This window comes from Perca fluviatilis, chromosome 19 (genome assembly GCF_010015445.1).
Source record: "Perca fluviatilis chromosome 19, GENO_Pfluv_1.0, whole genome shotgun sequence".
Taxonomy (NCBI): Eukaryota; Metazoa; Chordata; class Actinopteri; order Perciformes; family Percidae; genus Perca; species Perca fluviatilis.
In genome coordinates, this window is record NC_053130.1 from 8929625 (window position 1) to 8948105 (window position 18481).

At 40.9% G+C, this 18481-nt stretch overlaps 1 protein-coding gene across 1 annotated transcript; it reads left to right on the forward strand.

Moving 5' to 3' along the window:
• The first annotated feature begins 922 nt into the window (after nt 1-922).
• Nucleotides 923-18481, forward strand: LOC120548133 (actin-related protein 2-A). Its single transcript, XM_039784166.1, has 9 exons — nt 923-1071; nt 4322-4432; nt 6345-6560; nt 6858-6930; nt 9829-9965; nt 10508-10657; nt 12580-12725; nt 13213-13345; nt 16703-18481. The coding sequence occupies exons 1-9, from the start codon at nt 1024-1026 to the stop codon at nt 16871-16873; spliced, it is 1185 nt and encodes a 394-aa protein (XP_039640100.1). The 5' UTR covers nt 923-1023; the 3' UTR covers nt 16874-18481.

The following is an 18481-nucleotide window of genomic DNA, read 5'->3' on the forward strand; positions in this document are numbered from 1 at the left end:
TCATTAACTGATCAATTAATGTAGCTAATCCTGAGGGTGTAGCATGTTCATCATCCTGCAAAAATCAAACTTGTCCTGTATAAAATCTGAGTTTGAAAAACAAATTATTTATAGTTTGCATGTTGCATCTGCTAATAATGTTCCCTTATGGCCTAATATTACAAATATTTAATGCATATACTGACCTGTCTCTTCATTCAAATGGACAGAAATGCTTTGTATGATGATATATGCAACACTTTCCTAAAAATGCTGTAGATAATTAGGGCTTTTTCAGCTTCCTATCAACTGTTATATTAGGCTATATCAAGTTATTTATCAGAATCAGTAGGTAAATAGTAGGTATAAGTAGCCCTTCGCATACAATGAATTTGCCTGGGTGTTTTGGTGCATAACAATAAACACAGTAGAGAAAACTAAAATAAAAATTGCAAGATTATCCATTATCTGCTATAATTTGTCCATGATACATGCTCTAAAGATCCAGACTGTTCTAGGGAGTAAAAATTTACATTTTTAGGCAGATGATGGTTTTAAAGGCTGCATTACAGTAAAGTGATGTCATTTTTCTGAACTGTTCTATTATTTGCCTTTACATACTTAGTCATTATATCAACATTACTGATGATCATTTATCAAAAATTTCACTGCGTAAATATTTTGTGAAAGCACCAATAGTCAACACTACAATATCGTTGCGGTATCGATATTGAGGTATTTGGTCAAACATATAGTGATATTTGATTTTCTCCATATCGCCCAGCCCTACACTGCATACACGAATCCAGTACCTTTGAAAACTGTGTTTCTAGCAATGCAAGCAGTCAATGCATTTGTTGCGATTGTAAAAGTAAGGAGTTTGAAGCTGAACATTATTGGAGGGAGTGACTGACATTTGAACGGCTCTGTCACACACCGGATGAGCACCCTACCCTTCCTCCTCTCGCCGGGTTGGTGTGTGTCTTCCTTCCGGCTTGCCGAAGAAAGTTGAGGGAGGTTCAGCGGCAACTGGGCTTTAACATAATGGACAGCCAGGGAAGGAAAGTGGTAGTCTGTGATAATGGGACTGGGGTAAGTTTGCTGCTTTGGTCTAACACGCTTTCCATCCGTGGCTCTCTGTAAACGGTGTCGTTATGTCGAACGATTTGCTGAAACAGGAAGTGGGGCTGTCAGCGGCCAAGCTAGCTAGCGATAACTGGGTGGATGGGTAGTTAGCTAGCCTGTTAGCCAGCTAATTTTCATTCATCCAGACCCGACACGGAAACAGCACGTAGAGTGGGTTTACGTGTCAGTATAAAAGCTGAATACACCACTCTGGCTATATCTTTCACAGCGGCATTAATCGCACAATTGAGGCTGACGAGTAACTGCTCATTTGCTACCGACGGTTACGAAGCTAAGGCAGCTAGCTAGCCTGCTAATTTACTGCTAGCATTTAACAGCTGGCTGTCTGGTTAGCGAGCATTCTTTTTCCAGGATTGTGATGGCACGTCCCGCCTTACTCTACCTTTTGATTGGCTTACTCTGACATTCTTACCCTAACCCTGAGCTATCCCACTCCTCTTGTCTAAACCTAACCAACCCAAATAGAGCAGGCAACGAGTGCTAGCCAATCAGAGGGTGAGTAGGGCGGGTCATGCCTTCCAATGCTTTCGCCATCCTAGAATTTTGAACGTTTGGTTCACTGTCTGGCAGCTGCGTCGGTCATTTCAGGGATTTGTTTTGCAAACGATGCCGGATTTTCAGATTTGGTATTTCTGTTGCACATTTGGTTTATTTATCAAGCACAGTAGCTAGATTGTGTCCTGATACTCAACGTCCGGTGGGCCGTGTCAGGTTAATGATGAACCACCTTTATGTTTCCCTGTTCAGCAGCTAGCACCAATTTCACGGATATAACGTTACATTTCAAAATGTATTGTCACACCGGTTATACAAGTACTAAATAGGGCTTTATCGTCGTCATCGCGATATCAACTTGCGCTAAAACACATCGCCGAAGACACATGATTTTTTTTTTGTTAAATATTAATAGAAAACTGCACGTGCCCTATGTGATCTGTTCATGTTCAATTTGTTCAATAAAATAATGTTGAAAATAATTTTCTACGTTTTTTTTTTAATTCAACAAGCATTTTTTTTTCTATTTTAGTGCAGTATACTAAAAGCAGCAGAAAGGCGAACTGAGTACATTTTAATATCTATTTATCCTAAACAATAATGTTATCGCGATATTCAACAACGTTATCTCGTATATTCCTCATATTGTGCATACCTATAAACTTCTTTTATAGAGTATGGTACAAACGTGAAAATCTAATGCTGGAAGGCTCCTTTTAAAAGAAAGCAACTTAAAAGTAAGTAGATGTAGGGGACATATTAAAATAAGTAAATAACAAATCTAGTTCACTACTGCCTATAGACAACCCCCATGAATAAAAAACTAAAAAATAACCTTTACACTAGTACGGGGGGCTCCCGGAAAGTCGCCCTCCTCCTACAGCGCCAGAAATTTCACCTAACTTGCAGTAAGGTCTTTGGGCCTTGGAAAGACCACACCCCATTCCTTTTTTTCATATGCAGATTTGTTCTTAATCTGCTTTATTTGAACATAACTTTACTGGACAGATGAGGGTTGACGTAAACTTTATGAACGTATAGCTATGTAATAAAAAACATTGCAAAACAGTTTCTACTCTCATCCAGCTTATAACAGTAGCTTTAAGTAATGGGGATCCAAAATAAAGAAATAACATGCACTTGGCTGATCTGTGTTTACGTCAAGGAATTACTCATTGCACACAGGTAATACGGCCTCTTTTTGGATTGTAAGGACTTCCTTTCTAAAACTTGCCAGCAGTCAAAGAGGATGTTGGCTCAGCATGTTACTGACTAATAAGGTTTTTTTAGATGTAACTTTTTACAGAGCCTTATGCAAAGCTCGGAAAAAAACTCCCCTGTGTCAGGGTTGAACTGAGAAGTCAAGAGGAAGTGAGACGAGTCTAAACCACAGCCACATACATCACCAGCACATTTTCAGAGCACTGATACATGCTGTTTCACATCATAGTCAATTATAAAATCAGAACGTTGAACCTTGCTTTGCAACATCTATCCTACCAAGCACATACATCTGATAAATAAGACAACTGAGTTGTTTGGTTTACTTGTAAATTTCACAATTTTCCACTAAAACTCACCACGGAAGTTGAACTGGTTCCGTAAGATAATTAATCAAAGAATCCCAAAATTGCACTAGATACAGAATCAGGTCACTTTGCCTGTTACTCTTACAATCTTCTTTATCCAAATCCCTTTGTTAGGGCTATAGACTTTAGGTCAGGGCAGAGGGGTAGTGAACTGTATACGGATTCAAAAAGTCTACTCTAGTTAGTTAGCTTTGTGGCTCATCTTTGAATGTACTCATTCACACTAGGAGTTTGGGGTGCGGGGGAGGAGTCTTTATTCACATTTTTTTTTTTACGTTGTTTGAGGTCACACAAAAAGTACAAAGGCAGAAGAATCCAACATGCAATATTGCGATAACAGGCATACATTAATTAAATTAAAGCATTGCAGAGGAAGGACTGTGCATAAATGTGTGCAACTTGCATGCACGGGAAAAGGTGTTAGCGCTGGGGCAAAATGTTAACACAACAGCGTTCAAACTGAGACAATACCATGATACAGCTTGTAAGTGCTATCTTTTCCTGGTCTTACAGTTCAATGATACCATTCTTTGAGCTCATGTAACTTTTATAGCTGAGTGACCTGCTTGTTTTTCATGTCCACTCCACACATTACTAACTATTGTCTCTGTGGCTATATGTTTTCTAAAAAAACATATAGATTTCTGATAGGACTTTATAACTTAAGAAACATTGAGGACCCAGAACCATCATACTAACATCCTATTATGGATTTATTTTTTATACAGATTTGAGATCTTAATAAATTAACTAAAAATAAAATAATAATGGAGTTTAACCAAAATTGTATGTTTATTTTTTTCTTGATAAAAGCTAAGGATCAACCTTAAAAAATAAATACATTTGATATTTACTACCTTTGTGCTGGAGACTTCATGTAAAGAAGGCGCTGGCCGTAGATGATGATACTCACACACACATGGAGATTCAGACACTGTAGCGTCGGTGGTTACATTTTTATCTCTCTCTGAATGCTAATTAAGCCCACTGTTATCAACAGGATGACAGTGATGGCTGGCTGTATTGCACAGTTTATCTCATCAGTACTTAAATGTATTTCCTCACATCACTTCCTCTGTGCTCTCGTTTTCTTGTCTCTCTCTCTCTTTTAGTTTGTCAAGTGCGGCTATGCAGGCTCCAACTTCCCAGAGCACATCTTCCCTGCGCTTGTTGGGAGGCCCATTATTCGCTCGACAGCCAAAGTCGGAAACATTGAGATCAAGGTACGAACTGGTCCTCCACCTGAGGTGGCTGGAATGAAAGAAAGTCTTGGTTTCAAGTTTGAACCTGGTCAGGAAACCACTGATAAGACAAAAATATAACCTGCTAATGAGTGAAAAAGCAAGATGATATGAAATTGCACGCAACAGAGCAGAGTCAGTTTCTAATGTAAGCACTATGTCAAAGCCACAGACTGTCTAATTCCCCCTCTAAAAGATCTGTTATCATTGTGAAGTGAGCTCCAGTAAGAGTCCCATTCAGTTATGACATCTGTTACATAACAAAATCAATCCTAACCACAAGCTACACCAGCTTGTTGTCGACATCCTCCCAGTACCAACTACAGTATCTCCAGTGCATTCCTGCAAATGAGAAATATTTGAATAAATCGTGGAATCTGGGTAAAGATCTGTTGATTACGCAGCTGAACTCTAAATTTATGACAGTTTCCTATTATTTTCATGAAGCCTATATATTTCTCATGTTTATTCATTTTTGTATATATATTTTTTTTATATCTACCTTCCTCTTCCTCCATGTTTTGTTCCCTCCCGATGAAGTAGAATGCCCAGAAGATGGTAAGTTCAGGTTGGTGTGTGCCTCCTGTTCTTGCCTGCACCGGAGAGTTGTGTAATGTTTTGAGCTCAACCGAATTAAACTCTTTCTTTGTTTTAGATGGGTTTGTTTTTGTGTCCAGTGTCTTTTCTTCATTTGTTTTCTATTGTGTTTTCTTACTCACACAATGATCCCATTCTTCTACATCCCAACTAGTTGCCATTGAGTTTGAGTGTTTGCCAAATGAGTGGCAGAAGGTCCGATAGATATACAGCCCTTACGTTAATGCACTCCTCTCTCCAGGCTGAAAGTGTTGCAGAAATGGCTGTGATGAATCAAAGGCCAGCTGTTATCGATGGAGTGCTAAAAGAGATTTTGGACCGATTCCATTTTCAGAGGCCGATCTGCTGGCGCATCCCGACAGATACACACCCCCCACCCCCACCGCTCAATCCTGCTGCTATTTAAGGACTAAGATAATCACAACAGTTTTCTGTTAAAAAGAACCCAAAATGTCAGCTGCAGCTAGAAAGCTTGGTGCTAAATGATAAATGTTGTGTACCTGTGCATCACAGATCTGTTTACCTCACTGTGATGTCGCCACAAACATATCTTATTTAAGGAATGTCTAATTTAGAGCATTTGCTTTAGTATCTCTGGGTGTTTCACCTTTACAAGTGCAGAGGAAGTGTCCACGCTTGAGGATGCATGGCAGACAGCTGAAAGTGGGAGATGGAAACACATCTGTTTTTCCTTTTTTTTTTTATTGAGACCACATGGAGGCAATGCCTATGACTGGTACTTTGTTAATGCCAAAGCACACAGGATGAACCCATAAAATGGCTGCCTTCACTAGGCTTTTGATGTCTCCAAGTGGAACGTGAGATGCTTGACTGTGTGGCTAACACTGAGCTCTAACCCAGCGGTTGTTTACATTGCCAGGCTGCCTTGCATGCAGCTAGTTGAATGGTGCTAAAACAAGTGGTTTGGTACTGTAGCTAGAGGGAAACAAGTGTTTCCAGGTGTGTAGATGCATGGTAAATAATGGCTTGTTTTGCATGCTGGGTAACTGAGTTTTAAAGTAGTTTTTTTTAAAAACTACTTTGGGCGAGGACATTAATGCAGCTGTTGCCATCTGACAGATGACTCGGCCGGATGATCCAGTTTCTTTGATTTCATGAGACTAGCAGGCCAAAGGGACAAGTTGAAATGACTGATTTTATTGCCCTCATCTAATACTCAGTGCTCATCCCCACGCTCAGTGATCCTGAATGATCCCAACTGGCTTTCAGAAGTGGAGGGCTACACTGCACAACGTCGGAGTATTTATCCCTGTTGACCTTTGACCTCTCCCTCCAGGACTTGATGGTGGGGGACGAGGCCAGCGAGCTGCGCTCCATGCTGGAGGTCAACTACCCCATGGAGAACGGCATCGTCAGGAACTGGGATGACATGAAGCACCTGTGGGACTACACCTTCGGCCCAGAGAAGCTCAACATCGACTCCCGCAACTGCAAGATCTTGTTGACCGAACCACCCATGAACCCCACCAAGAACCGCGAAAAAATCATTGAAGTATGTTGACATTTATTTTTGTGTGTGTACAGCTTGAAAGTATTTTTGTAGTTGTGTGAAGGGAACAGCAAAAAGGGGACATTTACTAGTTTATGCATTTCTTACTGTGGGTTTGAAGATCTTTTCTACTCTGTATCACTGATGAATGTTACACTATACTCATTCACTCTATATCCAGTTAATCAAAGTATAGACTTTATACATTACGGATAATGTTTTGCAAGTGTTCCCAGCTGTACTGTTTTCATCAGCAAGTAATTGTACCTGCTGTCTGACGTTTTCTGGCTTCTCCTACAGGTGATGTTTGAGACCTACCAGTTTTCAGGAGTCTACATTGCCATACAAGCTGTGCTGACGCTGTATGCCCAAGGTAGGAAGTCCAACATGCATGCTTGGGCTGCAAGTCTAAGTTTTCAATATCACACCAGAAGTGTATCTTGTGTGTTATGACGGGTAAATTATTAGTAGCTCAGCAGCTCGGCGACAGAAGACTTCTCATTTTAATTGCGGAAAAATTCTGGTGTGGCAGTGTTTAACTACCACACCTTTGTCAAATAGTTTGTGCAAAGATTTGTTTTATGACACTACTTGGATACCAGACGTGTTATTCTTTACACCAGAAAGTCTAGACAGTCCCGTGAACATCACTTTACACTGTTCCACTGACACGATATCCTAACATTATCTAAAGTGTTGGGATTAGTTAAACCCCACCATCAAGCGGGATTAGATGAACTCTGAAACTATTTGCCCCTCCACCGAGACTCCGACTCAGTTTTGAACACAGAACTCTGCGTTAGGTCTGTGCACTGCTCTATCATTTTGTATCGGAGTCTATTACAGACTGAGCTGTTATTAGCAGTTAATTGTTACATTAGATGTGTTATCTTTCCAGGATTTGTGTGTTTACCCAGCCAACAGCAAGCTAACAATAAGTAGCCCAAAGCACACACAGGACAAAACTCGGACACAAACACACCTAGCTTGGTAGAATTGTAGATTATTAACCGACTGATCTCAATAAGTGGCGTATTTATGACACGCCAATTCGTATGCCATTTTGGCGTGTTATCAAGACGCATAATCGCTTTTTAGTGTGTTTATCAACGCCGTTTGGCCTCCATTGACTTACATTAACTTGCGATTGTGTTAATTTACGCCAAGTTCTCCTGAGAAAATGACGTAGCATTAAGAGCGACTACGGTAGCGAGTAGTATGAAATAGGGCTGCTCGATTATGGAAAAAATAATAATCACGATTATTTTGGTCACTATTGAAATCATGATTATTTAACACGATTACTCATTAACATTTGGATATAATGGATAGTGTCCAGGGTATAATCTGTTAGTGTCCTTTGGATCAGAATAAAATCTTGTACTTCTGTGAGTCGGTTCAGCTTTACAGATAACGCACATAACGTTACGCAGCTGAACAGTTCCACAGACATAACACAATGTGCATCTCACATCACATGTTCACTCACTATGACCACTACTACTGTCATTACTAAACATTGTGCTAAAATATCAACAATAATGTCGCGTCAGTGGGCTTATTTGCTAGCTAACCTTAGGAAAAATCCAGCACATAGACGGTACCTTAGAGTAACGTTACGTGAAACAGGTGATTTAACGTCCCTGCTCATTTACATACAGTTTAACAACAAAACTAAATGCTGAGGGAACATTACTATGTTTTTTCATGTTGGTTTTGAGCAGTATGTCTATGCACCCCCACTAAGCTGGAAAAAGTTTTAAACAGTAAGTGAATACAGCGTGTCGGGGGAATACGTCTACTACAGCGGGCGGGGGGGCAAAGGCAGAGGGACCGCAGGGTTAGCTAACGTTAGCTGTTCCCAGACAACTGAGTTGGTTTTGCCTTTTTTTGCTCACCAAATGCTGCTGCCATCTTTACTGGCGCGGAGTTTTTAAATTCCAGCGGATGATATGCACACGACTTGGCTCCCTGACTGGCTTCAGGAGGGGCGGATGTGCGCGTGTGGATGCGCGCATGCGCGTGTCATTCAGAATACAAGACAAAATAAGAGTGTTTCTTGCAAAACAGAATATGGCAAAATAATTGTTTTTTACTTGATTGTACTATTTTGGTGATCGTTGGGAGCCAAAATTGAAATGGAAATTCAATTAATTGCACAGCCCTAGTATACAAGCCAGAAAATCCACATAGGGAGGTTGGTTGATGGGTCAAACAGCACAGGACTTTCACCCAGGAGACCGGGGATCGTGTCCCGCGTGTCACGTTTCCTAAACCCAACTGTCCCGTTCTTCTTTTACTAAACCCAACCATCCCGTTCTTCTTTTACTAAACCCAACTGTCACATTCTTCTTTTACTAAACCCAACCATCCCGTTCTTCTTTTACTAAACCCAACTGTCACATTCTTCTTTTACTAAACCCAACCATCCTGTTATTCTTTTACTAAACCCAACCATCCCGTTCTTCTTTTACTAAACCCAACTGTCCCGTTCTTCTTTTACTAAACCCAACTGTCCCGTTCTTCTTTTACTAAACCCAACTGTCCCGTTCTTCTTTTACTAAACCCAACCATCCTGTTCTTCTTTTACTAAACCCAACCATCCCGTTCTTCTTTTACTAAACCCAACTGTCCCGTTCTTCTTTTACTAAACCCAACTGTCCCGTTCTTCTTTTACTAAACCCAACCATCCCGTTCTTCTTTTCCTAAACCAAACCGTCCCGTTCTTCTTTTACTAAACCCAACTGTCACATTCTTCTTTTACTAAACCCAACTGTCCCATTCTTCTTTTACTAAACCCAACCATCCTGTTCTTCTTTTACTAAACCCAACTGTCCCGTTCTTCTTTTACTAAACCCAACCATCCCGTTCTTCTTTTACTAAACCAAACCGTCCGTTCTTCTTTTACTAAACCCAACTGTCCCGTTCTTCTTTTACTAAACCCAACCATCCCGTTCTTCTTTTCCTAAACCAAACCTTCCCGTTCTTCTTTTCTTAAACCCAACCGTCCCGTTCTTCTTTTCCTAAACACAACCCATCCGCTGTATACGGCGTAGACATACACACGGCTAGATCAAAATTCTTACAGACCACTTGGATTTAGAAAGTGGCGTATATGTTTACACGAAGTCATGATGTCACGTTGATTATTAACTGTTTTGTGTGTGTGTGTGTGTGTGTGTGTGTGTGTGTGTGTGTGTGTGTGTGTGTGTGTGTGTGTGTGTGTGTGTGTGTGTTTTTTGTGTTTTTGTGTGTTTTTGTGTGTTTTTAGGCCTTCTGACCGGTGTGGTGGTGGACTCGGGTGATGGTGTGACACACATCTGTCCAGTGTATGAGGGCTTCAGCCTGCCTCACCTGACAAGACGCCTGGACATCGCAGGCAGGGACATCACCCGCTATCTCATCAAGGTATCCAGTCAGTCATGACAGGGCTAGACAGAGTAGCAAAGAACTCAACAAAAACTAGCAGTGCAAACAAGGTAGTTAGTCAGTAGAGTATATACTGTATGAATGTGTCATTTTGATTGTTTAAAAAAAAATTAATGTGGATTGATCTTCAGATGGTAGATTCTAGATAATAGGACACAGTGGTGCTGCACTATCATAATGCACAAGAGAGCCATTGTTCTACTTAATTCATAATTTATTGCATTTGTAGTAAAACAAATACGTGTGAGTCCAGTCTCTTTACATGGGCTAGAATTATAATAATAAAAAAAAAAAATAGAAATCCAGAATGTTTTGTTAGTCTTGTTGCTGTTTAGGAAGGGGAAACTGGCATCCTCTTCTTTGTAAAAGGAAGTAACAGGGTCTTAACTGACAGTAACTAGTTCTTGTTTAATTATTATTTGAATATATACTTCAGTGGTGACTCAAAAGAATTAGGCTTCTGACCTTCCTCTCCTTTCTTCTATTTCTCTGCCATCCTCTTCCTCCCTTTCTGGGTGCAGTTGTTGTTGTTGAGGGGTTATGCCTTCAACCACTCTGCAGACTTTGAGACGGTGCGTATGATGAAGGAGAAGCTGTGCTACGTGGGCTACAACATCGAGCAGGAGCAGAAGCTGGCCCTGGAGACCACCGTGCTGGTGGAATCGTACACTGTAAATATTCAAGTTTTTTTTTTTTTTTTTCACCATAATAAAACACTGACAAATCTGCTTAGGTTCACATTTAATAGAACATTATTTTAATAAAAGCTACCAGAAGTGAGCTACACGTACAGCATCAGTGCACAGATTGTTGGTACAGGCACTCTATTAATACGTAAAAGTTTAGGATATGGCTTTTTGTTTGTAAGGGTCATTTCACAGAGCTGGTAAACTGTTGCTGAGCTAAAACCGTAACCTGGTGTTTGTGATTGTCGTTTCATCAAGTGTGCAGACACAGCAGCCAGTGTGAAGCCAGACTTAAAAGCGAGTTGCTGCCCTCGCATGGACATTCTGTGCACTATTCAATCAAATAGGGGGGGGAAAGGAACTGGACAAAAATGAGAAACATAACAATAGGTAGCAAGCCCAAACATTTAAATAAAGACACGATAAATAATTTCTGCAGTTTTATTAAACTCCCAACATGTCTCCCCTTGGACGATCGTGAGGCAGCATGCCATGTCACCTCGCTCACTGTTTCCTGCTGTCACCTATCTAATAAATATACCATAAAACAATAATAAAAAGAACTCCTCCTTTTGAAGAAATAGAGGAATGAACTAAATCAGAGACATGAGCTCAAGAAAACCAGTCAGGACTCTGAGACTGAATAAAAGGATAAAAAGGACAAATAACGTCTTTCGGATACAGATGTGCAATAACTGCTAAAAACATTGAGGTTACTCCAAAAATGGAAAAATCCTTGTTTGTTAGACCCATTAAGCAGCTGTTTTTTTAATATATATATATATATATATATATATATATATATATATATATATATATATATATATATATATATATATATATATATATTTTTATAAATACGTTGGCCATTTCACCGTTAAATGGCAACATATTTCCAGCCCTACTTTTTTTTTTGGTAAAATGAGTTGTTTTTATGCACACAAGTTTTAAATTTCTGCTCAAAATAGCATTGCAGAATGGGAGGGATCCCAAAGGATTTGTTACTCAAAAGTGGCAGTATTTTGAAGTAATCAAAACTAATGGGGTAACTAAATCTGTTTCTGCACTGAGCTAAGTAGCCTACCACATGCCCGTTGTTGGTTCTGTTGGCTGCTTTAGGACAGGGCAGTGCTGCTGACTAACTGTTTTCTCTGGGACTCAAACATATGGGGGTGCAGAGCTCCTCCACCAGGCTTGCTTTTCTTTCCAAGGCCATTTTCCCTGCAGAGGGAACCACAGAATCTAAACGCAGGTCCTGAAGTCTGTGTTACTGCACGCCTTACCGAGCGCATGTTGTGTCTCAGAGCTCACTGACCGTGTGTGTGTTTGGGTTAGTGTAGGCGACCGTGTGTGTGTGTAGGTGTGTGAACATGGATGTGTAAGTATCATTTTGTGTGCCGAAACAAGGAGGGCAATGTAACTGTGGCCGAAGGGCCCTGAACTGTGCGTTACATCATTTCCTGTGCAGCCACTTTGCGGCGGTGGCTGGGCTCTGCTTCCTCCCACTGCCCTCCGCTGAATGAAGCCTTTTTATAGTCCACACACCACACACACACACACACACACACACACACACACACACACACACACACACACACACACACATTCACTCAACTCACTTTGGAGCCTACACTCTGCAAACTGTGCTTCAACTTGCTGTACAACATTATCAGAGTCTTGGAGGATTTTTAACTACAAGACATGCATATATTTTTCTTTTAAAAGGGTTTATTGAGAAGTTATGACATCCTTTCATACATTGAAAACAACCATTGAGTAGTATCATTTTCAACTCCTACATTCAAGATTTATGACTATTGAGTCACATATTAAGTCCTACCTCTTCAGTGGTGTCATATTTTATTTGTTCCGTCTATTTTCATCTCTTCCCTCCCACGCATCTCCAGCTGCCAGATGGTCGTGTGATCAAGGTGGGAGGAGAGCGGTTTGAGGCCCCCGAGGCTCTGTTCCAGCCCCACCTCATCAACGTGGAGGGTGTCGGAGTGGCGGAGCTCCTCTTCAACACCATCCAGGCAGCCGATATAGACACCAGGTGAGGCCAACGAAAGCGTACGGGTGCACTCCGGTGCCAATTTAAAGACGCATCAATATATACTGTACACATTACTACACAACATTAACAAGCCCCAGCACACAGCCGGAGACATGCAAGATGGTGGCGTCGCCCAACAGACCTCCCACTGAAGCAATAGAGAGTTTTAGATATCAAAGAGTTGTGTATTGAAAGGAGGAACATTGATATTTGGGTACCTTAATGAGTGAAAATGTACGCTTGGAAACCCGATACGTCACGATGTATTCCTTGCTGTTGGAGTTGAATGCTGTATTTTGTAGAATATACCTTAAGTCACTGAGGGACTTAAATCTGCCCTCGAAGTTCATTTTCAACATTTGTCGACTTAAAATGGGAAAAACTTCCCGTTGGGGAAGGAAACTAGCAACGCTGCTACTTCTCTTCTTATCTGCGTGTTGTTGGGTCTCTTCCTGCTCTCACCCTCTTTCCGTCTCCCCGCCATCAGGTCCGAGTTCTACAAACACATCGTGTTATCAGGAGGATCCACTATGTACCCGGGCCTGCCCTCTCGGCTGGAGAGGGAACTCAAGCAGCTGTACCTGGAACGTGTGCTCAAGGGAGACGTGGACAAGCTTTCGGTGAGATATCGACCCTTTTTTTTTTTTTTACAACGCCTCCATGACACAGTAGTTCTAGCTGTTGACTGTGTGAAGCGCATCACGGAAGGACTCTGAGCTAAAACGGCTCAGATGTGGTTTACAGTTTGACTTTGAAAACAGGTCACACTAAATTAATTTGAGCTCAAATTTAGAATTTGATTAGTGCCAATTGCACTGCGACCACTGTCCTCTAAAAGAAGAAGTGTGTCATTGAACGTTCTGTCTGGTTTTACTGCACCTGGCCTCTCAGTTGGTGTGAATTAGTATTTCCAGCTGATGCTCTGGGTTTGTTTAAGTTGGCCTGGGCGGGGTTTGCCACATGTGAGAGAGCAGTAAAGTGCCAGAGAGCTGCAACTAACCGCAGGGAACATATTTGGGCCGGTTTAGTGTGCAAACGGTGACCGACACCTGACAGTATTCCCATTGTCCTGATGAGGTTAAATCCCACACACTGAGAGTTCACAGCGGAATACATTAGACACCTTGAATTATGTCTAGTTACTACTTCAACCGTGTCTGTCTCTGTACACGTCCGCGAGGTTTAGGAGCAGAGTTTACCACCGTGTTTGGTCTCAGACTGGTGCAGTGTACGTAGACCACCACCAGGGGGCGATAGATGTCAACAGACATTCATTTAACTTAAACGGAGCACTTTCATAACAACGTACTGTATGTGGGGTTCACTTCCCAATGATAAATATTTGTTTTGGAAAAATATCCCTACATTACTTATATTTCCACTTCATAATTCCAAAGAGCCCAAAGAGATGATTTTACTCAGAGCTATTTTGTAAACAAAAGTCTACAGATGACTCATAACGTTTAAACGCAAGTCATTATGTCTTTATATGTAGTGATAGTGTTTTCACATATATCTTTCATGAAAAGTAACAAATGTTTGAAATTTGTAACGACACAGAGGACTTTTTTTTTTTTTTTACTTTCTTTTTTAGAAAAAAAACCAAATACTTTTTATACTAAATATTTGAAAAATGGCTGTTAGGAAGTTTGTAGTTTAATCTTTCATAGTGTTTAGCTTGAATTTCTGTCACTTTCAATGGAGGGGGTGGGGGAATGGGTGTCAAAAACGTTTAACTAAAAACATTTTAAAATCATCCCTTTGCATATTCCAGTTCACTGCTATTCAGCTATAAGCTCCGGCTGATCTTCCAAACACTCACAATATGTTTAAATACACTACCTTCATTTGTAACGTGCACCTTTTTTATCTGTTTGTTTGTTGTTTACAACTCTGTTTAGACAGCTAGCCACATGAGCTTTTGCCCTATTTGGTGAAAATATGAGTGTTTGGAACAGAGAGAGCAGAGAAGTGGTTGATGCGGCAGGAGTGGCTTGAGAAGTTTGTATTGATGTCTTGATGCTTCTCCCATCCTAAAAACTTGTCAGTAAGTTATATCTGACATAAAGTGAAGCCACCTTTTTAAGCTGATTTTGAGTGAATTATCCCTTTAAAGCTGCACTAATATTTTGATATTAACAAAAGATCGAATTATGTGTAATGTGTCGCTCATAGTGACAAACCCAAAGAGAATTATCACCCGATGCTGTAGTTTCTAGTTTCCTTCAGCTTTCCAGAGCCTTTTTTAGCATCTCTAAGTTTGTTGTTTGGGGGGGGGGGGCGCGCCTGGATAGCTCACCTGGTTGAGCGTACGCCCCATGTACAAAGGCTCAGTCCTTGGCGCAGCGGTCGCAGCTTTAGTTCCAACCTGTGGACGCTAACTGCATGTTATTCCCTCTCTCTCCCCTTTCACATCTTTAGCAGTCCTCTTTTAAAAAAAATAAATAAATAAATAAATAAGGCCTAAAATGCCCCAAAAAAATCTTTTAAAAGTTTGTTTTGGTTTTATGACCCGAAATTTGTTGGTGTAGACCAAAACTGAGCTAAAGGAGAGTAAATGTGTAACTTCCCAAAAAAAGACTAACAAATAGATAATCTAATATGTTGCCCTATCTACTGAATGTTGATATAGCGACTGTTTGGTAATATCTGAACTATTTCAACTTCAGAAGGTGATACATTTCGTCAATACAGTATTGTGTTTACAGCTTCCCATGTGGCCAAAGAAATCTGCCAATATTAATGCAGGTGGAAGGACTGTATGTCGTTAATATTTAATGTCAAAATTCTACATATTCTATTAATATCGTCATGCAAAATATCCCATATCCAGTAACAACATGACACTGTTAGAATAATATACACATCTAGTTTTGTTCCCTCAATTTTTTTTTTTTTTTTTCTTTCAAACCCAGTTCAGTCAGGAGTTTAAAGTTTTACTCCAAAAATTAGTCCCTCCAGCCATTTTGGGATTTATTTAATATTGGAGCCAAGCCACCTTGGCTATCGTAATTATGACAGTTGTTCTAATATTTGCCATGGCACCAATTCCATATTTTGATTTTAATATACAAACACTAGCAGGGTATTTGCACGTCTTAATTTTCATTTTCAGAGGTGGTAAATATTTGTTTCTTGCTGGCGGTCATGTTAGTTATGTAATGTTTTTATTGACCTCAGGCTGTTGGGGCTGTGCACCACCTATACATTTAAAATTGGGATTGTTTTGAAAGTGACTGGCTCATGCAGGAGGCTGTTTTAATCCTTCTTTTGTGGAGTTTCAGTTGGCAACATCACCTTCACAGCCCTCCATAATCTCGCTCCTCCATACCTCTCTGAACTCCTTCAGCCCCACACTCCATCCCGTACTCTCCGATCCTCCTCTTCCTCACTGCTTTCCACTCCTTCTGCCCGCCTGTCCACAATGGGGTTTAGAGCCTTTAGCCGTTCTGCCCCTCGCCTTTGGAACTGCCTCCCGCTATCCATCCGTACCACAGAGTCTCTACCCACCTTTAAAACCTCCCTCAAAACCCACATGACTCCACTCTCCATCAGAATCATGGATAGATTGCTTTCTCTTCAATTTCTAGCTCAATCTTTTTCTGTCTCAATGTGTTTGTTTTAATTTAATTATATAACTGTATTTTTATATAACTGTATTTTTGCTTGTTTTAACTCTAAGGTGTCCTTGAGTGCTATGAAAGGCACCCATAAATAAAATGTATTATTATTATGGCAAACTACTGTCACTTCTGCTAGCTACAGAAGCCAAGAAGCTCATTGTCTCATTATGGGCAATTTTAGCAAAAACCTAAATAGAACTTTATTCTATTGGGGTTGACTTTATTAATAGGAATTATTTTGTAATAACAATAATGTATATGTAATAATAATGTAATGTAATAACTTGGACTGCAGGACACTCGTTGGCTACATAGGGCCGTCTTTTTACGTCTCCGTGTCCCCTTGTCTTGTAGAAATTTAAGATCCGGATCGAGGATCCTCCCAGGCGAAAGCACATGGTGTTCCTGGGCGGAGCCGTGCTGGCCGACATCATGAAGGACAAGGACAACTTCTGGCTGACCCGCGAGGAGTACCAGGAGAAAGGAGTCCACGTGCTGGAAAAACTCGGAGTCACCGTCAGATAAAGCACTGGACGGACAGACCCACACACACACACACACACACACACACACACACACACACACACACACACACACACACACACGACATACACACACACACACGACATACACGCATCCCCCTCCCCCCCCTCGCCCACATCGCAGAGTATATATCTATTTATCCCTCTTCTTCTCTCTTTCGGCTCTTGATACTACTCAAACATCAGAGGGAGTCAGGCCGTCACCTCCTCCTCCTCCTCCTCCTCCTCCTCCTCTCTCTCTCTCCTCTGCCTTTCTTCTCTCCTGGTTTGGAATTGGCTCACGCTTTTCCTCGCAAGCCCACGAGAACCAATTCCATCTTTGCAGATTTTACACTGAAAACCCACCTTTACTTAAACCATGAATCGAAGAGGTTAATGTTGCCCTTCTGGTGTATTTTTGAATCCGATTTTCACTGAAGGTTAAACCCAGGGTGGGAAATGTTAATAACTCTGCTTGTTAACCTCCAAATAGGTTTGTTGTGAGTTATACTTGGCGGGTTAACCCACCAGCCGCTGCAGTGAGTGTTTTTAGGAAGTTGAGTTTCCTCCCTTGATTAAACCTCCCGGAAGGGGATAAATTGATGCAAAGCTTCTGTAAATCTGTAATATCACAATCAGGGTCCACCACAAACAGCCACGGGCCGCTTTCAGCATCTGTTCCAGGTGAGCGAGAACTGATCACATTTTTATGTCGGTTTTTTATAAAATAATATCATGACTTTTTCTTTTCTGGGAGAGGGATTTCTTTTTATTGTGCTGTTCCTTTTTTTTTTTTTGTTGGAGTTCAATTTATTCTTTTATTTTTCTTTTTCATTGACATTTTCTTTTGTTGCTGTGCACTACTACCATTGTAAATGGAGTGTATTGTGGTAACCGAAGTTGCTCCATGTTTTATTTTTTTTTTTGAAGAATCGATGGTTGATTTATAAAGGGACAAATACACAAAGGAAAGCCCCTGAGCTTGACATCGGGTGTGTGACGGTACTTCGGAGTTTGTGGGCGGTGACACGATGATGGGATGTTGGGGGGGAGGGGGGGCGGAGTGGGAGTGATGCTATTTGTTCCTCATCAGACAGCCTCGCCTCTGCCTCCTCTCTCTGTGTAAATCTCAAGCTGAATAAACGGGTGTGAGCAGTTGTAGCAATATTACAAACTGTGACGACAACCTAGCACCTTACCCGTCGTATTCCTTCAGATCCACCACAGCACGGAGGCAGTCGCGGGTTGGCGATGAGATCGATTTGAATCTGGGCGCAGAGCACCGCAAAAGTGGGACAAAATAAAACGGTATTTTATCGACGTTGAAATACTGTTGAGACCGTATTTAAGTTCTCCAGTCTTTGGCCCCCCAACGGTTGACTTAATGATTACTGGAGGCACTTCTACTTTTGAGTATGAAAAATGTTTTTTTTTTTTTTTTTTTCTTCCTCTTTCCATGAACGTCTATCCAGTGCCAAGTGCAGTTAATGTTAACTGGATCTCATGAGTTAATGTCTTTCTTTTGTCACTGTTTTTGTTTTTTATTTTCCTGTGTTGTTCATAGCATAACTGCCTAACGCTGATTTAAATAAAGAAAAGTGATTTATAAGGA

Coding starts and splice junctions, on each gene's coding strand:
- LOC120548133 (XM_039784166.1), top strand. CDS start 1,024: ATGGACAGCCAGGGAAGGAAAGTGGTAGTCTGTGATAATGGGACTGGG. Junction 1,072..4,321: donor TCTGTGATAATGGGACTGGG/GTAAGTTTGCTG, acceptor TCTCTCTTTTAG/TTTGTCAAGTGCGGCTATGC. Junction 4,433..6,344: donor TCGGAAACATTGAGATCAAG/GTACGAACTGGT, acceptor CTCTCCCTCCAG/GACTTGATGGTGGGGGACGA.